General features: G+C 33.7%; 1 protein-coding gene across 1 annotated transcript in view; it reads right to left on the bottom strand.

The window, feature by feature from the left end:
* FANCL (FA complementation group L) overlaps positions 1 to 22,567 on the bottom strand; it is a 78,111-nt gene that overhangs the window by 3,470 nt on the left and 52,074 nt on the right. The window contains exons 8-9 of the mRNA XM_065890618.1: positions 2,348 to 2,498; positions 62 to 145 (exon numbers count right to left, since the gene is read on the bottom strand). Coding sequence (XP_065746690.1) covers positions 62 to 145; positions 2,348 to 2,498 — 235 coding nt within the window. The remainder of the gene's footprint in view (positions 1 to 61; positions 146 to 2,347; positions 2,499 to 22,567) is intronic.

Here is a 22,567-nt window from a genome sequence, read left to right as displayed (position 1 = left end):
TACAGTGGTAGACAAATATTTTATAATTCTGTTAAAAATATTTAAACCTGAGATCTCATACCATGGTCAGCTCCAAGAAAACAGCACTCAGGAAGCATAGTAGGATGCCTGGGGTCTACTTCTATATGTATCGAAGCATTATTCCCTAGAATAAAAGAATATTAAAGCTTTTAGAAGTAGAACAGATAATGAAACAAAAAATAAAGGAGTATTTGTCTGGGTACTTATTTCACTGTATACCCAAGGAAAGATTAACTAATTGTATTATAGTTTTTTATAAAGGTAAATATACTACTAATTTATAATTTAACAAAAAGAAGTAATTTGAAAATTTTGATCATGACTAAAGATTTGGGGATCCCAAGTTTCAAAAAACAGAGCCAATCCATAAGTTAATATGATTAATTTAGATACGAATTCTGGTCAGAATTGCATTAAAGTTTGAATAAAAATTTTCTATGGAGTGATAAAAATCTTTAATATATAAAAATTACAAGTTTAAGAAATAATCTAAATGATATCGTAATATTCTTGAAAAGTAATAGAACAAACATAAAAGACTAAAAATACAATAAATGGTAAAAATAAATGTTTAAGATTTGAGTTTTATAAAAACATTTTCTGCAATCTTTATCTCCCTGTGAAGCTTTCCTGGATAAGTTAACAAAGGGGTCAATTCATATTAAATTTTTGGAAACTGTTCATTTAATAACAAAAACAACTAACAGTTTACAGAATCTAAGGAAAAGCTATTTCTACTTGGCACTAAATTCTTTTATAAATTTTAACTGTACTAGAGTATGTACAAATTTCAGAAATTTTATTGTTTCTGAAGGTACACAGTGTGGTTGTTTAAGCTTAATCTGGATTTCATTTTTACAGTAAAAATGTCTTGATAAATTCTATACACTATAGAATAATCCTCTGGCTCAGGTTGGCAACAATATAAATACAGTTATTACAGATCTAGCAAAAAGAGGTAATCAAGTAAAATAAAAAAGTAAGTCCAGGTAATTCAATGAGAAAAACAAAATTACAAAAAGTTAATTTATAATTTCATTGGTTAATGCATTTTTTACATGAACACATATTCCATGTTAGCCTTTATGTCACCTAATGGCTCCAGAAAGTACTTTCACTTAACAACAATGATCGTATTAACTAGTCTTTTGATTAATTTGCTGAAAACCTGGTCCTAAAAGGGCAAATCAATGCCTGAAGAAAAAAAAGGAGCTAGAAGGTAAATATAGGGAGAGTGAATAAATACCAGGTTGTTTATGCTGAACAATGAGAAGTAAGAAGTATATTTAATCATAACCTAAGAGAAATAATTATTTTAATGGGGCCATTAAGATAATAAATTACTGCACTTCTTTGAAGCAAACATTTTAGTATCTACTTGTTCACAAATATACCATAACTTGGTTAATTATTCCAAATTAAATACTGTTAACACTTTTTCAAACTTGATAAGTAACAGTACTGTCTGTAGAACTGCTGCGCAATTATACTTTCCTCTTCTCATAGTAACATGTCACTTTTCCCCCCAGATAATCTATTATGCCTGGGTAGAAACTAATTCGGATATGATTCACATCAAAATATCAAAATATCCTTCATAACTATATAGTATTTACTGTGAACTCAAATATAGTTTAAAACATCTAAAATCTTGAGAGGTTGAGCTTTAAAATTGACTTCATGTATTGCTTGCTCGTAATGAGAATACATAAAACAATCATCTCATAGTAAAGAGAATATGGTAATATTTCCAGGATGATATTTATGGTTATTCCACATCTTATTAATTTCATATATTTACAGTAAATTAAATACTTAAAATATATTCAATTATTATTTTGTAAAGCTTTCTTTTTACTCTTCAATGGCATGCATGACCCACTTCAGGTTCTTTTACCCTCCTCTATATTTCTGTCAGAAAATACTTCCAAACTTGTTCGTACTTGTCTAGTTTCACGAATGAAGAATTCATTATTTCTAACACAGTTCTTTTCCTAAGTAATGGAAGTTCTGAAAAATCTACTCCACAATTTCTGTGCTAATTGAAAGCTAATTAAATACTATCTCTGAATGCTACTTCCATGGATTAGATCATCACCTTTTGTAATGAAACACCTCAGTACTTGCCCTTTCTACTTGAAATAGTCACATTTAAATACATAGTAATAAAAGAAATCATAGTTCATCTCCCAAAGTTTTAATAGTTGACTTCATACAAAAAAAGTCATCTAAGAGTCCAATGTCATCTTAGATTCATTTTCCTAAGTAATACAAAATACAATCAAACACCTTTTTAAAAAACCTCCTTAATCCTTTTTTACTCTACCTAATGCAATTCTGCGTGCTGTAGCACTCCTTGTAGGTTTTTCCGGCTCAAGTACCCAAGTCTTCTCATCAATTTCATCCATAACATCCCAGAATGCCTTCAGTGATTCCAGTGCTGCCAAAAACTGACTATGAATGCTTATTAAGGAGCTCTGTGAAAAGACAGACAAAAGCTGAATAAGCTGTATGACACTATCAATAGTGGACTATCTTTCACTTAGGATACAACTCAGTTTACAAGTTTTAAGCTCTGTTTCATTTCAGCTAAAACTAGACTCTAGTAAACAACAGTCAACTCTCCCTGCTTCACATCTCTTCACCACTACTAGTATTAACAGAATTCTTTTTTGATTGTCACTGGACTGTGCACTTATCAAGAAAGAACGCTTTTTACAAACCATATTTATTATGATGCATTTTGTACTATATGTATGGAAAGGTATACCCTGTATTAATAATTACTATTATTAACGTATACAATACACATTTAGCATAGTGTCTACAATTTTAGTATGAAAATATTTTTATTTTCGCTCAGTTATCAAGTTAAATGCAGTGCTATTTGTAATTTGATTACTTTTATACACTTAATAAATAACTTTGCAGACTTAATTAGACAAAGAGTATGAAAGGTTTTACACACTTTTAAAGAATTCAACAAATTACAAACAGGATTTCTTTTGATGTTAAATTTTTAGCCAATCTCTGAATTCAGTATTTCAGGCATTAATCCTTTATGGGAATTAAATATATTTTCACTAAATGACAAGAACTAAAGCCATCATTGATTTTAAAAATCAATTCATAAAGTCAAGAGTTTCTTATAAAATAATGTGGTATGGTTAAAAGATACAACCATTTACTAAATATTTTATATAAGAAGCCGTCAAAACTAAAACAGTTTTAAAAAGAATTAAGGATTTTTTTTTTTTTTTTTTTTTTTTTTGCAGTACGCGGGCCTCTCACTGTTGTGGCGCACAGGCTCCAGACGCGCAGGCTCAGCGGCTGTGGCTCATGGGCCCAGCCGCTCCGCGACATGTGGGATCTTCCCGGACCGGGGCACGAACCCGTGTCCCCTGCATCGGCAGGTGGAACTCTCAACCACTGCGCCACCAGGGAAGCCCAAGAATTAAGGATTTTATTTACTGTTTCAAATAAGCAAAACATATAAAAAAGTCACTGAAAAACTGCTGGCTCGTATCAAATGTATTCATCCGAAATAACTGATGCAAGCCAACAATTCAAGAATATGAAACACCCTGAGTAAGATGAAAGAACTCACGTCCTTAAACATGTATTTTGTACTTATGTACTTAAGGAAAACCCATTTCATCTCATCACTTGAGTAAGGGCGTACACGTAGATGGAGTCATAGCTCAGATTCACCAAAGCAGTTTCAACTCTTCTTCCATACACAGAAAAAAGTTAAGAGTAGGAACTACAGCTTACTGAGTAAAAATAACCTTTTATTACTAGTATATTGAGGGTAGAATATTCTCCTCTAGTATACCATACTTATCCGCAAGTTTAGATGCCAGAATCCAGAAATCAGAAAACTAAATACGCAAGTGTCTCTTGTTTTCTGCAACTGTGAGCTGCACTTGACTTCCTCTCTCGCTGAAGGCACCACCGTTCTTTACATACCCAAATAAGAAAGCAGCTTTGGTCCTTGGAGATTTCCTCTGATACCTAACAAATTCTGTAAGTTAACATAAGACTTAAGGCCATATTTAACATTTCTTGATAACTCTATTAATCCCAGTATTATTATATATTATTAAAATAATCCCCTATTCTTATTTCCGTATTCAGACTTGCCAGCCTTGACTTAAACAACCTTCCGGCAGAGTACCCTATTTAAAATATAAACCTGAACAGATCAGTCCCCCTCTTAAAACCATTCAAACCAACATTCTAACTGGATTTTTTCCCCCTCCAGTCATATCCCCCTAAAGCCCATTATTTACATTGTGATTAAGCTGGTTTTTGTATTCTGGAAACCTGATACTATAATTTCCTGGTTTACAACAAACTGTTTTAAGTGCAGTTCTTCTCCAAGTGATGTTTTGTCTTTGTGATACTACCACGTAATAAAAGCAACACAAGTTTCAAGAGCTGTTCAATAAATATTTGTTTAAGTAAATTGAACTATTTGACATAAGAAAATAATCACTGATAACCACCATTCTATTTGGTCACCATTATTTACAAGTACCTTGCAAATTATGTTTTATGTTATCGTTAGTGATTAAAACCACAGTTCTTTATCGTGGCTTACAATTAATATTGTTTAATATGTATACACAGATATGTTTACATAAAGTAAATTGAAATACTTTCTGTGGGTTTATTTACTACTCCAAGCTTCAGTAACCACGTTCCCTATGATCATTCCCAAATTTTTTTAAGCCAGATGGAGAACTCCAAACCTACTCAGCCATTTCTATATAGATAACATCTATATGGCTGTCTAAGATGCACACCATAACTGGATGGTTCCAAACGGATCTCATCATCTTCCCAAAGAAAAATTCCCTTCCCGCTGTTTTTTTTTTATTAGTGAAAGGGGCTACTACTTGCCCTATTGCCCAAGCCAGGAATCTAAGCATAGATTTAAGTAGATTACTAAAACAACCTTCCAACTGAATTTTCTTCCTTTAGACATAGCCCCCTATTGTAACTAAATTGACTTTTGTACTATGTAAGTCTAATACAGTAATTTCTTTGCTTACGATAAAAGTCATTCATCACTAGATGCAAACATTATAAACCAACTGGTGGACAGTATGTTGGCATTTTTAACAGCTTTATTGAGGTATAATTGATATACAAAGAACTGCACATATTTAATGCGCAAGTTGAGTTTGGGCATATGCATATACCCATAATACCATCACCATAATCAAGGTAATAGATATAGCCAACACTTAACAAGGGATCTCTAACATGAGATCCCTAAAAACACTTAACGTGAGATCTACCCTCTCAACAAATTGTTAAGCGCACACTACGGCATTGTTAACTGTATTGTACAACAGATCTCTAGAACTTATTCATCTAGCACTCTGTACCCATTGAATACCAACTCCTCATTTCACCCACCCGCCAGCCACTGGCAACCACTACTGTATTCTCTGTATCTATGAGTTTGACTTAGATATTTCATATAAGTAGAATCATGGCAGTATTTGTCCTTTTGTGACTAGTTTATTTCACTTAGCAGAATATCCTCCAGGTTCATCCATATTGTTGCAAATGGCAGGATTTTCTTCTTTTTTAAAGCTGTCTTGTATATACCACATTTTCTTTGCCCATTCATCTGTTTATGACAGATAAACAGATGGACAGTTGGATTTATTCATATCTTTGCTATTATGAGTAACACTACAATGAACATGGGAGTGCAGGTATCTCTTCAAGACTCTGATTTCAGTTCTTTTGGAATATACCCAGAAGTGGGATTGCTGGATCATATGGTGGTTATATTTTTTACTTTTTTGAGGCCGTTCCATACTGTTTTCCATAGTTGCTGCACCATTTTACTCTCTCACCAACAGTGTATAAGGGTTCCAATTCTTCCACATCCTTGCCAATACTGGCTACTTTGTGGGAGTGTTTGTTGGTTTGTTTTGTTTTTGATAATAGCCATCCCAGCAGATCAAAACTATGACATGATACCATGTTTTAGTTTTGATTTTTATTTCCCTGATAATTAATGATGTTCAGCATCTTTTTATATACTGGTTGGCCATTGTTATGTCTTCTTTGGAGAAACTTATGTTCAAGTTCTTTGCTCATTTTTTAATCAGGTTGTTTTTTTTGCTGTTGCAGGAGTTCCTTGTATATTTTGGATATTAACCCTTTATCAGATAGTTTGCAAATATTTTCTCTCATTTCATAGGCTGCTTTTTTCATTTTGTTGATTGTTTCCTTTACTGTGCAGAAGCCTTTTAAAGGTATGATGTAGTTCCACTTGTCTATTTTTGCTTTGTTGCCTGTACTTTCAGTGTCATATTTAAGAGATCACTGCCAAAACCAATATGAAGAAGCTTTCCCCCTATGTTTTCATCTAGTAGTTTTACAGTTTCAGGTCTCATGTTCAAGTTTTTAATTAGTTTTGAGTTGATTTTTGTATACAGTATGAGGTAGGCGTCTAATTTCACTTTTTTGCATATGGATATCCAATTTTCCCAGCACTGTTTGTTGAAGAGACAACTTTTTAAAAATCAGTATAGTAGTGTCCCTCTCCTTTCTCTCTCTCCATCTATATCTATATTTTAAAATCTATAATTACCTATTTCATTGAAAATCCAAGGAAAAGTTAACCAAAAAAAGTCATACAATGCTGTCACATGGTATCTTTCATTTGAAAGTAAGTTCCCCCAAACACATTGTCCATTTCTTGTATGCTTGAATGTAAATAAAATCCTAAACATAGCTCTGCTTAAAATGCTAACTCTGTATTTTAAACAGAAAAGGTATGTTTTTTAAAAAAAAAAAAATGACAGCAAAATAAAAACAAAAAACCCATGAAACAACCACCCTGAAACTAGAAGTCAGTTGATAATCACAGAAAAAGTGAATTTCATATCCTAAAAGTCATCATCAGTCTCCCAAGGCAACAGAAATAAAAGCAAAAATAAACAAATGGGACCTAATCGAACTTACAAGCTTTTGTACAGCAAAGGAAACCGTAAAAAAACCAAAAAGACAACCTACAGAGTCAGGGAAAATATTTGCAAGTGATTTGCCCAACAAGGACTTAATTTCCAAAATATACAAACAGCTCACATAACTCAATATCAAAAAACCAACAATGCAATCAAAAAATGGGCAGAAGACCTAAATAGATATTTTTCCAAAGAAGACATACAGATGGGCAACATGAAAAGATGCTCAACATCGCTAATTATTAGGGAAATGCAAGTCAAAACTACAATGAGGTATCACCTCACGCCAGTCAGTATGGCCATGATTAAAAAATTGACAATAAATGCCAGAGAGGGTGTGGAGAAAAGGGGACCCTCCCACACTGTTGGTGGGAATGTAAATTGGTGCAGCCACTATGGAAAACAGTATGGAGTTTCCTCATAAAACTAAAAATAGATTTGCCATATGATCCTGCAATCCCACTCCTGGGATTATATATCTGGAGAAAACTATAATTCGAAAAGATACATGCACCCCAATGTTAATTACAGCACGTTTTACAGTAGTCAAGACACGGACACCACATTAATGTCCATTGACAGATGAATGGATAAAGATGTGGTATAAATATACAATGGAATACTACTCAGCCATAAAAAAGAATGAAATGCCATTTGCAGCAACATGGATGGACCTACAGATTACCATACTAAGTGAGGAATGTCAGAAAAAGAAAGACAAATACCAAATAATATCACTTATATGTGGGACCTAAAATATGACACAAATGAACTTATCTATGAAACAGACTCACAGACATAGAGAATAGACTTGTGGTTGCCAAGGGGGAAGTGGGGTGGGAGAGGGATGGATTGGGAGTTTGGGATTAGCGGATGCAAACTATTATGCATAGAACGGATAAACAACAAGGTCCTACTATATAGCACAGGGAACTATATTCAACATCCTGTGATAAACCATAATGGAAAAGAATATGAAAAAGAATGTATATATCTGCTGTACTGCAGAAATTAACACATTGTAAATTAGCTATGCTTCAAAAAAATAAATTTTTTAAAAAGTCATAATCAAATTTTACACAGTATTTTTATGTTCCAAATAAAGAAAGTCTGAAAAAGTGAAAAGTGAGACACAAACATTTCTCTTAGCAATTTTAATGAAGTGGACATTAAAACTATTCTATCAATAAGCCTCTGAAAAAAAATTTTTCTACAACTGCTTATTTTGTCTGTTAAATCATTCACAAACTCTTAATTTTCAATTGATTACCCTACTGAAAATGGGGGGAAAAAGTCTAAATGTTAACAGTGCAATTAAATATTCTATGTACATCACCATAAATGCCAAGGAAGTACCCTATAATATGACCAAATTTGATATCAAAGTTCAGTAAGTATTTTGCAAGGAGAAAAGTTATCTAAAAAAATTTTTTTTTCAAAAATAAAAATTGCCAAGTCCTCATTTTTTAATATGAGCAGTCTCACATCACACCAAAACTGTGCAACTGCCTTAGGTTTTCTTTCTTTATTTAGAGGGTGGGGGGGAGACAATATGCAATGTAAAGTAACATGTGAATCGGATGAAAAACTCCGATAAAAGGTGAGAAAGTTAATATTAAGAGGTAACATTAAAATACAAAATGTTGGGCTTCCCTGGTGGCGCAGTGGTTGAGAGTCCGCCTGCCGATGCAGGGGACGCAGGTTCGTGCCCCGGTCCGGGAGGATCCCACATGCCGCGGAGCGGCTGGGCCCTTGGGCCATGGCCGCTGAGCCTGCGCGTCCGGAGCCTGTGCTCCGCAACGGGAGAGGCCACAACAGTGAGAGGCCCGCGTACCGCAAAAAAAAAAAAAAAAACAAAATGTTGGTACGGATGTAAATCAACATGAACTCTCACATTCTGTGGGTGAGTGTATAAAATGGCACAACCATTTTTGAAAAGATTTGGCGATTTCTTTAAGAACTAAATATATCCTTACTTGTAACTTAGCTGTCCATAAAAAGACTTATGTTAAGGACGTTCGTAGTTTATTCATAAATGTCAAAAATTGGTATAAGTCCAGATAGGAGAAATGATAAACTCTAGTATATTCATGCAATGGAATACTACTCAGGAATAAAAAGAAAAAACTACTAATACATGTCACAACATGGAAATTTCAAAACTATGTTGAGTGAAAGAAGCCTATGTACATAAAGAGTACATACTATATGCTTCTGTTCATATGAAGTCTGGAACAGGCATAGCTAAGGTATGGTTGGATAAAAAACAATGGATATTTACTGGGAAGAGAGAGGAGACTGAATGATGGTAATGTTCTGCATCTTGAGTATGGACTGCACCAGTATATTCATTTACTGAAACTTATGATACACTTAGGATTTATGCATTTTATTATTCCCAAATTTTACAAAGAACTGAACTCTAGTTAAAGGTATGCATACTGAAGTAAGTATTTGGGGGAAAGATCTGATACATGCAAATTACTCTGAAAGGCCTCAAAAATCAGATGGATTTATGGACGGAAAGAGGTACAAATGGAAATATAAGTGTTAAAGCAAGTACAGTAAATGTTAGCTATAGAATCTGGGTGGTGTATATATGAATATTCACCATAAACCTTTTCAATGTTTCTGTATGTTTGAAATTTTATAATAAAATATTGGGAGGAATTATATAACTTATATGAGTTATTTATTATAACTAAGAAAGTTAATTAAAACTATTTTTTCTGGATTAGGTTATAGACTAATTTTTTTCAAATATTTAACAACTGATCTCTTTACATAAATCTTTAAATCTATATATTTAAAACCATCTCTAAAACAAAACATAAATATGCCTTCTGAGAAAATCGGCTCACTGTATGTGGCAAGTTATAATCTTTGAAATGTCTGTAATAGGTGTTCTTAATCAGAGTATCATAAGGTTGGGTTAAAGAATGCATTTTATATTCTCTAAGTAAAATTTAGCATTTCACTCAACTATGGACATAGATAACAAACCACACAAATGGTATCACTACCTGTAACTTTCTCTACAATAAAAATAACACTGCAATCACTTAGAGAACTTAAACACTAATATCTACATTCCATTCTCAGCCATTCCTTTTTAATTGATCTTGTTACAATACAGCCTTAGCACTAGGAATTTCAAAAATTCCCCAAGTGATTCTAATGTGCAAAGTTGAGAACCACAGGTGGAACAATGAACAACAGCCATCCCTGTTATAGTCTAAATGTTACCAGACATATTTCTAAAAGATTCAAGCTCATGAGGGAAAAGAAAGGCATCCTTATGAACATTTACATGATAACTTTAATTTCACTCTTTTTTCACTGTTGATGTTTAATATTTTATTTCCTTTTGCAACCAATTTTGGGATTTAGGGAAGCATACAATGAATTTGTAAAAATGGAACACAGTTTATAAAATTAGACTTATGGAGAAAAGTTTTAACTTTTAACTTAAAATAGTAAATTTGTAGCCATATACAACAAACTATCTGGGTCAAGAATCAAAGAATGCATGTCCTCATTTATAGTATACCAAGTTATACAAAACTAAGTAATACTACAAAATGAATTATGTCTTAATACAATTCAATATAGCAAATGTGTATAATGTGTAGGTGTTATGCTCTACAGTAAATACTGATTGATATAAGATACAATAGAGTATGTTAGTTAAGATCATAGACTTGTAGTCAAATATTTAGTCTCATTCCTAGATCCACTACTTAAAACTAGTTGCATCTTTCTCAGCAAATTACTTAATCTCACTTAGCTTCTGCAATATGGAAATACTGTTAATCCTTACAAGATTTGAGTGAGAAGATGTATATAAAATGCTAAGTGCTCAGGATACAGTATATGCTTAAAATTGATAGCCACTATAATTAAAAGACGTATGGTCCCTGACCTAGAGAAATTCTATCAAATCAAAAAATATTTGTACCATATTAGACAAAGGATTAACACCCTTAATATAAAGTTACTGAAAATCAATTTAAAAAATACATACGTATTTTTAAAAATAGGTGATTAAAGACAGTTTCCTAGAGAAAAAATTCACATAATCACATTAAAAAATACTCAACTTCATAAGTTTAGACATTATTTCTAATTGCAAAATTTCAGGTAAGAGAAAGAGAAGAGATGAGCAAAGCCTCAGAGTTAGAAGATGGTGAGAATAATGAGGTATACGGGATGGGCGTCTGCTTTCCCAGAGTAACTTTTCCTTTAATAACTGAGGTAGCTCAATTCCATGGTATGGCTTCTTTCTTACAGCACTCCCATTACTAGTTACTGCTTTATTACAGAACATCACTGAAGAGGTGAGCATTCTATAGGTCCTATGGGACCATGGTACATGCCCTTAATCCATTCCAGAATAATCAAGAGTGGTTTTGTTCTAATTCAGCACCAATGATTTTGTTCCAAGGCTTCACTAGTCCCTGGGTAGTGTGGTTTTAAAAACAACCCACTTTATATAAAAATTTTTATTTCCTTCTTTGTACTTTTCCATACTTCCTACAATAACATATATTATTTGTATAATCATAAAGGAGCACATGTAGAACTAGAAATAAATGGTCTGTCAGCTATCCTTTCATTTCATGAATGTGTATAGTGAAAAACATACTAAACTCAATTCAATGAAACTAATATTTCAACCATGTGTCAAGACTATGTTAGGAACTCCAATACAAAGATAAAAGAACCCAGTACACAGAGAGGTCACCATTCTAATCTTGATGGGTAACAAAGTATCTGATATCAAGACATACCCAGCCTCTTAAAGACTTAATATTACATCTATAAATGTGACTGTGTGGTAGATAACTTCTTAGGTGACTTCCAGCTCTAAAAGTCAAGAACTCTAAATATAACTTTGAAAATCCATGAAGTAGGTGATTCTGTCCACTTAAAAGTAGGTATACTTCCTTTCAAGATGCCAATTACTATAACATACTCCCATTTATTTCCAAATCGTGTTTATAAACATATTTTCTCATTCAAATTATATATAAATTATAAATAACTTATATGATTCACTGCAGAACAATCATTTCCTCTTTAATCAAAAGAACTTTTATGCCAGAATCAAAATATTTGGATTACACTTCATATCCCCATGTATTTAAGGGGAGAAGTCAAACATGCATTATACAACTACTGTTTTTTTCCTAAAATATAGGGACAAAACTTCAGTCTTCTACAACTTCTGAGTTTGGGAATAGGTTTGAAACCACAAATTTCTAGCAGGTATAGAAAAGCAACTACACAGCTCAAATATGATGAAGATCCAAAAATTACACCCAGAACACTGCAACTGGTTAATTCATTAATCAAAGGAAAATGTCAACCTTTTTAGCACATATACATAATTTAAAGAAATAAAATAGAGGAAAAAAAACTGTAGAAGGAAGACAAAAGAAATTATCAGCAAAACCAAAAAAATAAAAATTTTAAAACCCCAAAAGCAGGGGTTTCCCTGGTGGCGCAGTGGTTAAGAATCCACCTGCCAACGCAGGAGATACGGGTTCAAGCCCTGGTCCGGGAAGATCCCACATGCCGCGGAGCAACTAAGCCCATGCGCCACAATGACTGAGCCTGTGCTCTAGAGCCCACGAGCCACAACTACTGAAGCCCACACGCCTAGAGCCCATGCTCTGCAACAAGAGAAGCCACCGCAATGAGAAGCCCGCGCACCGCAACAGAGAGTAGCTCCCACTTGCCGCAACTAGAGAAAGCCCGCACGCAGCAACAAAGACCCAATGCAGCTAAAAATAAATAAAATAAATTAAACAAACACAGAAAAGGCTTAGTGTCCCAAAAGCAATAAACTATCCTACAGAGAAGAAAAGTATCCCAGTAACCAAGATAACAATGTAGGAGCCTCTCACCTAAGCCTTGCTTTCGAAGGGAGAGGATGTGATGCTAAACCACCCCTTGTCCTTAAAGCGCCAAAAAAAAAAATTTTTAAAGGAGAAACACTGAGAATGTTAGAAAACATAAAACAAGGAGAAAAGAGTATATTCTATATTCCACTCTACCTACTCCAAAGATTTGCAGCATACCATGTTGAAGGCATAACAACCACAACATTCATTATTTTATCTATGTATCTTTCTGTCTATTTTTATGTGGGGTAAGGCAATCACTAAAAAAAAAGGCACAGACTAACCACCAGACATTGGAAAACTGTATCTGTAACATTCCATGCACTGGGAGCACAAGAGCTAGGTTTAACAGGGAAGAAATTCCTGATATGGAGTCCAATCTTCCCGTGTGAAAAGCAAAGGTCAGAAGATTAAAAAGAATGTATTAATCTTGAGGGAAAAAAAACAGACATCTCGACATGATTTGAAAAGAGCAGGCATAAAGATATTAATAAGAGATCAATTTAATATTAGGTTCACCTAAGGCATTTAATGAAATTCTCTGCACTGAAATCAGGATACCTGGACTGTTCTGTATATAGGCTTCTCGGTGAGAAGATCTGTATGTGAGATCCCTGTGTTGATGCACTGAAAATTTCTGAATAATCACAATGCTGAACAGTCTGTCTGGTATGATAGATTTGGCATTTAAACCTTTAGATCATTGAACCATTAGAAAGTTCATCTGGTCAAATGTCACCAAATCATGACCTTTCCAAAAATATTACAAGGCATATTCTATCTCCTGACTAGTTTTATAGTACCGAAACACAGTCTATTTTGGAAATGCTTGCCCAATTTTTATTGCTGGCAAGTGTGATGAATCAAGTACCCCAATATTTGACCAGAGGAAGGTCAAGTTGGTTATTCTTGTTTATGTTTAATAAATAAATAAACCATCAGAAAACTAGGTTATATCAGTATTCTATAGAAATCTTGAAGGGTATCACATTTTCTCATGACACATAGCCAATAAATAGAGAAGGAGATGAAAATGTTCTTATTAACTCCATGGCTAGAGGATATATATTTCGTGAAAGAAATCGGTGCTCTGGTTTCCACTGTCACCATCCACTGATGAATTGCTTATATGCTTAAGTCTAAACTCGTTTCAAAACATGCTAGTCCCGATTACTGAAATGTTAATAATTTTTTTTATATTCGACAAAGAAACTGGGTAACAAGTACAAGCTAAGAAGTTAGTGGCTGTGGCCCATTATTATATAGAAGTTGCATAAAATTTTTCAAATGGTGGTGACAAGCCAAAGGAAGCTGATAGCAACTGTAAAGAAAGTTCTGTAGGGGTAAGGACATCATTTGAGAGAAGACTAGTACACTCTTTGAATTATAAATAGAGTTTTAAAAAGGCCCGTCAAGTTATATTGCTTAGAAGGTCACATATAGCTGCAAAGGTTTTGTTCAGTCTTGAAAAACAAATCAAACAAGCAAAAGGCAACCATCAGGATTTTTTTTAAGGAAGGTAAATTTCTGCGCCGTAAGTATAACTGATATATTTGGACCCTTGTCCTACGTCATCTTTATTTGTAGCTATAACGTTAAGTGATATATGCAATGATAATTTGAGCTTGGGATCTCCCCCAAAAAGCAAAGCCTGAGGCCAGGGCTTGTGTACAGATAGGTTATTGGAAGTAATCTCAGGGATTGAGAGGGAGTAGGGACTGGAAACAGTATAAGCGAGGAGAGAAAGCTAAAATAAGGGTGTACTTTCAAGATGGTTACTGTGGTCAATGGCAGCTCCGTGAGAAGGTCTAGAGAAAGCTCCTCAGAATTGCCACCCAAGAAACAGAATTCAGGAGCATTTATTCACTGTCTTCTATTCCTGACTGGTCGAGTTGCCCTAGGAGGGTTATGAATTCTCTCACATTTCCAGATCTGCATACATATGTATCCCTAATGGCTCCCATAAACATCACTGGTCCTAGCATTAGAAGAGCTGTGGGGCAAAGAAAGAGATAAGTGGTAGAGCTTAGGTGAGGTGTTTTGTCAAGATACACAATCATGAAACAAACTGAAGCAATATGGCTGAGTAAAAAGTGGATGCAAAGGAAGTAAAGTAAGAAGCAAGAATTATCTGATTCCTAAGCCATTTGCCAAACAGGGAAGTAACATATGGTCAATTCTCCAAGAGTTAAATAAACCTGTTTTGAAAAAACTTTCCTCATGAAATTAATTTATATAAAGCTTTAATAGTAATAAAAGGGATATATTTGAAATACCCAAAATATATATCTATATAAAATATTCTGCCTATTTTGTGTTGTTGTCTTATTATTGAGCTTTCAGAGCTCTTTATATATATTCTAAGCACAAGTCCATTATCAGATACATAATTTGCAAATATTTTCTCCTAGTCTATACCTTGTCTTTTCACTCTTTTAACAGTATTTTTCAAGAGCAAAAAGTTTTAATTTTGATTAAGTCCAATTTCTCAACTTGTTCTTATAAGGATCTTGTTTTCTGTATTGTGTTAAGAAATCTTTGCCTATCCCAAAGTCACAAAGCTTTTCCTTGTTTTTTCCAGAAGTTTCATTGTTTTAGGTTTTACATTAAGTTTATGATTCACTTTGAGTTAATTTTTACATGTGGATTGAAGTTCATCTGTTTTGTATATATATATATATATATATATATATATATATATATATATATATATATAGCAAATTATTTGTCCCATTTATTGAAAAGACTGTCTTTCTTCCACTGAATTATCTTTGCACCTTCACTGGAAACAGCTGTATGCATATACAGTTATATGCGTATACTTCTAAATTCTCTATTCCAGTGATCTTTTTTTCATACTTTATATTAATACTACATTGCCTTGATAGATAGGTTTGTCTTAAAGGTAAATTTATAAGTCTTGAAATCAGGTGGTATTAGTCCTCCAATTTTGTTCTTTTTCAGTTTTTTGGACCATTCTAAGTTCTCTGCATTTCCATATGAATTTTAGAATCATTTTGTCAATTAAAAAATCTACTGGGATTTTGATTGAGATTGCATTGAATCTATAGATCAATTTGGAGAGAACTAACAAGTTAACAATACTGAGTCTTCTAACTCATGAATATAGTTTATCCCTCCATTAATTTAGGTCTTTACACAAAAGATTTGTAGATGCTTCACCAAAGAAGATATATGATGACAAGCATTTAATACGTTCAACATCACTGGTCATTACGGAAACGCAAATTAAAATCAAAATGAGCTACCACTACACACCTATTAGAATGGCTAAAATGAAAATGACTGGACATACCAAATGTCAGTAAGGATGCAGAGAAACCAGAAGCCTCAAACACTATTGTTAGGACTGTAAAAGAGCACAACCACTTCAAAAAAACTGTTCAGCAGTTTCTTAAAAAGTTAAATACACACCACCTAGATGCTCTAGCCATTCTAACCCTAGCTATTTGCCAAAGAGAAATGAAAGCATATCTTCACATAATGACATTCACATAATGTTCACAGTAGCTTTATCTGTAACAGCCCCATCCTGGAAACAACCCATCTGTCCATCAACAGGTAAATGAACAATATATGGTTACATTCATACAAAGGAGTACTACTCAGCCTAAAAACAACGAAATATTATTACATGCTACAACATCGATAAGTCTCTAATTCTGCTGAGGAAAGAAACCTGACATAGAAAAGTATATAGAACTATATAAAACTCTAGAAAGGATAGCAGCAGTTGCCTGGGGATCAGGAGGAAGGACACGAGGAACAGAAGGGAGAGATTAAAAAGGCGAAGCGGGAAACTTGGTTGTTGTGGAAATGCTTATTATCTTGATTGTGGGGTTGATCTCACGGGTGTAAACATTTGTCAATGCTCACCAGATCATACGCTTTAAATATGTTTAGTATACTGTATATCAATTATACCTCAAAAAAGCTGTTTAAAAAAACTCATTCTGATTTCTGGACAGTAATTAATCTATACATTAGTACCTTCTTTGCAGTAGATCTGCAGTAGATTTCTCAACATTTAGGACCTAAAAAATTTACAAAACAGCTATATTTCTAAGAGCAAAGACAAAGGCAGAAGAGTAACTGTTCATAAACCCACCACTTAGATAATAAAAGCTTATCACTTTTATATGTATATATTGGGCAAGGAAGGAGAAAGGATATACATGGGAACAAAGATGTTAGCTATTCCCCCATAACTGTTATTAGATTATGTTAAACTAGGAAAGCACTTAAGCAGAAAAGTGTGAACACTGCCAATCTCAAAATGTAACGCTTATTATCTTTAAAAGCATTTTGTTACTTTTATAATACCTGAAGTGATATAATAATGTCAGTCACTTAACCAGATCTTAGAGTATAATATCTTCATCTTAAGTACTATTATTTCCAGTATTTTAATAATTTTCTCACAGTCCCAGAATGTGATCTTTTGTGCTCTGATGACACTTAAATTAATAGCATAATTTTCTGGTACTTGCAACAGTTGCTTTCCATTCTGATTTTTTTATACTTTCCTATAATATGTGCACATAAATCCTCTAATAATCATTTTTGTCTTTTCCTCTGAGGGATTCAAAAGGCTTGATTCAAATATCAAGAGATTAAACTTCTAAAGAAATTTAATTTTAACATTAATTGCAATATTCCCAATCAGATATCTTTAAAGAGATAAATCTCTTAAATATTCAGTCCATTTGATCTTATTTGCAAGCTTCATTAATTTTCTCAACTCTTTCTGTAGGTGTAACTAAATCTATTAAATCAAATGCTATTCTCTGTCACACAATCCATAAAGAATGCATCACCTCTTCTTACAGTTTATTTTTACTATAACTGACCACTGATGATTTAAAAGATTTGCCACTATTCTTAAGTCATGTGGAAAGTATATATGCCCACAAAGTTAAATGAAACACATTCACTCCATGCGTAGCCATTACAGAATGACTGCAGCAACTCTCTTAATAAAAAAGATAAGCAAGAGAGAGAGGGAGGAAGAAGTAAATAAATGTCTGTCAAGTGTATGTTGAAAATGAGTAGGCACTTCCAACATGGTCCTAAGCTATCCTATATTATAGATCATTAAAAAAAAAAAAGAAAAAATGTCAGGCCAATTAGGTGAGGATTCTGGGCAGATGACTGAGTAGGAAGCACCAGGAATCTGTCTCCCCACCTGGACAATAAATGCACTGACAGAAACTATTTTGGAACTCTTGAGTCTACAGAAGGCTTGCAACTTTGGTTAATTTCAGCTCTTAGCTACCCATCACCCTGCCCCACAGCTCCCTGACAGGCAGCCCTGCACACACTTCAGGAGCACCCCGCACACAGCTTATAGGAGCCAGGGTGGGAGAAAAGGAGCTGTCTTCCAAATATCAGGTATCTGTGCTCTGATGACTGATTGCTGCTTCTAATCTCAGAGGAATACACAAATAGGCAGTTGGATATTGCTGCTGTACTTCCTCCCACTGTTTCAAGTCCTTCCCTTTCCTGCAGAAGTGACCTGCAGCGGACTTACGGAACCACTGACCCTCCCCCCCCCTTCATTTTTCTCTTTTTCCCCTTTTGAGTGTCAGACTTTAAAGACTAGAACATTCAAAAGCAGCTCAATGAGTGAAGAAGCAACTGGGATGAGTGAGATAGGTGAGGAAAATTAAGAGGTACAAACTTCCAATTACAAAATAAGTGAGTCATGGGAGTGAAATGTACAGCATGGGGAATACAGTCAATAATATTGTAATATCTTTATATGTTGACAGATCGTAAACTAGACTTATAATGGTGGTGATTTTGAAATGTATAGAAATATCGAATCACTATATTGTGCACTAGAAACTAACAAAGTGTTGCAGGTCAATTATACTTCAAACAAGCTCATAGAAAAAGAGATTATATATATTTGTGGTTACTAGAGGGGAGGGCTGGGGGGAGGAGGAATTGGGTGAAGGTGGTCAAAAGGTACAAACTTCCAGTTACAAGAAAAATGAGTGCTAGGGATGTAATGTACATGATTGATATAATTAACACTGTTGCATGTTATATATGAAGTTGTTTAAGAGTAAATCCTAAGAGTTCTCACCACGAGAAAAAATATCTTCTGCTTTTTCTTTTAATTTGTATCTATATGAGATGGATAGTCACTAAACTTATTGTGGTATTCATTTCATGATGCATATAAGTCAAATCAATATGCTGCAGAGCTCACAGTGCAGTATGCCAACTGTATCTCAATAAAACGGGGGGAAAAAAGGCAACTGCCTTTATAGGAAAATTTTGGAAGTCACTATGCATGCCCAGGGAAAGGCTCAAAAAAGACCAGAAAAGACCCTAAGAGTACACCTCAGGCTGATCCTTGATGCAGAACACAAAAACATAGACAAAAAAAAAGGGAAATTTTGATCTTTTGATCTTTCCTCTGGAGAGAGGGGAGGATCCAACTTCTAAAGTTACCACATTATATGACGAAAATTTCCAGTTTTCAACAACAAAATCACAGGGCACTAAAAACAAAACAAAGTGTAGCCCTGATTCAAAGAAAAAAAATTAACAGGTTCCAAACATAGACCTGAGAGTATCTCTACTAGACAGAGAATTTGAAACAACTGATACATAAGCTTTAAAGTAAGATGTAGAGCAAGTCAAGAAACCAATGTATGAACAAAATGGAAATAACAACAAAGAGAGAGAAGACTTTCAAAAAAGAACATAAAAAGAAATTCTGGAGCCAAAAATTACAATAACTAAAATGAAAAATTCACTAAGAGAATCCAAAGGTGAATTTGAACAGGCAAAAAAATCTGTGAACATGAAGATAGGACGTTAGTTATTACGGCTGAGAAGCAGGAAGAAAAAAGATTGAAGAAAAGTGCATGAGTCTAAGGGAACTGTATGACACCATCAAGTTGACCAATATATGGATTGTGGGGTCCCAAAAGAAGAACGAAAATGGCAGAGAGCATATTTCTATAATGGCTGACAAATTCCCAAATTCGCTGATATACATAAATATACACATCCAAGAAGCTCAATGAACTCTAAGACGAACTCAAAGAGATCCACACCAAGGCACATTATAATCAAGCTTTCAAAAGACAAAGACAAAAAGAGAATCTTGAAAGAAGTTGAGAAGTGACTCATCACACACAAGGGAACCTCAAAAACTATTAGCAGATTTCTCATCAGAAACTTTGATGACCAGAAAACTGTGGGCTGATATATTCAAACTGCTAAAGGAAAAAAAAAAATGTCAACCAAAAATCCTATAGCTGGCAAAATTATCCTTCATCAGTGTAGGAGAAATGAAGACATTCCCAGACAAACAAAAGAAGTCTGCTACCATTAGACCTGCCCTGCAAAAAATGTTAAAGAAAGTCCTGTAGGTTGAAATAAAAGGACACTAGACAGTAGCATGAAGCCCTATGAAGAAATAAAGATCTCAGTAAAGGTAAATACATGGAGCAATTATAAAAGCTAGCACTATTATAAAAATGGTTTCTAACTCCACTCCTTGTTTTTGACATGATTTAAGAGACTAAGGTATTTTTTAAAACTAAGAATTATTCAACTCAATGCCAGTGTTACAGTAACTTTGGTTTGTAACTTCACATTTTGTTTTCTACATAACTTAAGAGACAAAGGGATTTAAAAGAATTATTAGTTTACGGTTTGGTGCATACACTGTGTAAATATATAACTTTGTGACAACAACAACTGAGAAGGGTAGGTACAGAGCTGTAAAGGACCAGAGTTTGTATGTTATTGAAGTTAAGCTGGTCTAAATTAGAAGGTTATAACTTCAGGATGTTAAATGTAATTCTGATGGCAACCACAGAGAAAACAGCTATAGAATATATAAAAAAATAAATAACAAAGGAATTTAAACGTTTAACTCCAAAAAAAATTAACTGAGCTCTAAATAAAGCAGTAATGCAGAAAATAAGGGACAAAATAACTATAAGGCATATAGAAACAGTAGCAAAATGACAGATTAAGTCCCTCCTTATCAGTAATAACTATAAATGTAAATAGGCTAAACTCTCTAATCAAAAGACAGAGATTGGCAGGATGGATAAAAACACATGATCCAACTATATGCTGTCTACAAGAATATCACTTTAGATCCACAGACACAAACAGGCTTAAAGTGAAAGAATGGAAAAAGATATTCCATGCAAATAATCACCAAAAGAGAGCAGGAGTAGCTATACTAGTATCAGACAAAATAGACTTAAAATCAAAATAGGTTACAAGAGACAAAGAAGGACATAATATATTAATAAAAGGTTCAATACAGCAAGAAGATATAACAATTATAAGCATTTATGCAGCTAACAACAGACTATCAAAACATGAAATAAAAATTAATAGTACTGAAGAGAAATAGTTGTATAATATAATAATATTTGGGAGACATCAATACCCCACTCCCAATAACAGACAGAAAATAAGGAAACAGAGGACTTGAACAACACAACAAACCAACAAGATCTAACAGACGTATATTGAACACTCTACACAGTAACAAAAGAGTACACATATTTCCCAAATGCACATGGAATATTTTCCAGGACACATCATGTTTTAGGCTACAAAACACATACAAAATAAATTTTAAAAGATAGATATCATATAAAGTATCTTTCCCCACCACAACAAGATGTAGTTAGAAATCAATAAAAGAAAGAAAACTGGAAAAGCCACAAATTTGTGGAAATTGAACAACATACTCTTAAACAATCAATGGATCAAACAAGAAATCACAGTGTAATTAGAAAATACTTAGAGACAAAAAAGAAAACACAGCATACAAAAACTTACAGAATGCAGCAAAAGTACTAAAGAGGCTGTTTATAGCTATAAATGCAGACATTAAAAAACAAGAAAAATCTCACCATCAACAACTTAACTTTACAACTAAAGGACCAAACTAAACCCAAACTCAGCAGAAGGAAATAAAGATTAGAGAAGAGATAAGTAAGGTAGAGAATAGAAAGACAATAGAGAAAATCAATGAAACCAAAGGTTGATTCTTTGAAAAGTTCAACAAGTTGACAAATTTTAAATAAATGGGACTAAGAAAAAAAGAGAATTTAAACTACCAAAATCGGTTATAAAAGTGGGGACATTATTACCATTTACAAAAACAAGAAGAATTGTAAGAGAGAACCATGAAAAATTGTATGTATGGCAACAAATTGGATAACCTAGATGAAATGAACAAATTCCTAGAGACACAAAACCTTCCAAGACTAAACCACAAATAAATAGAAAATCTGAACAGAATAATAAGGAGTAAGGAGACTGAATCACTAATCAAAAGATCTCGGCAGAAAAAGTCCTGGAAGTGTCACTGGTGAATTATACCAAACATTTTAAAGAAGAACTAACACCAATCCTTCTCAAACTTTTCCAAAAAATTGAAGAGGGGAAAATACTTCCTAATTCATTTCATGAGGCCATCTTTACCCTGATACTAAAACCCCAAGAAAACTTAAAAACCATGATCCCTTATGAATACTGATTACAAAATCCTCAACAAAATACTAGCAAACCAAATTTAGCAGCATATTAAAAAGATTACAGGGCTTCCCTGGTGGCGCAGTGGTTAAGAGT

The sequence above is a fragment of the Phocoena phocoena genome, chromosome 14 (genome assembly GCF_963924675.1).
Source record: "Phocoena phocoena chromosome 14, mPhoPho1.1, whole genome shotgun sequence".
NCBI classification, from domain to species: Eukaryota; Metazoa; Chordata; class Mammalia; order Artiodactyla; family Phocoenidae; genus Phocoena; species Phocoena phocoena.
This window is presented reverse-complemented; position numbering and strand designations above follow the sequence as displayed.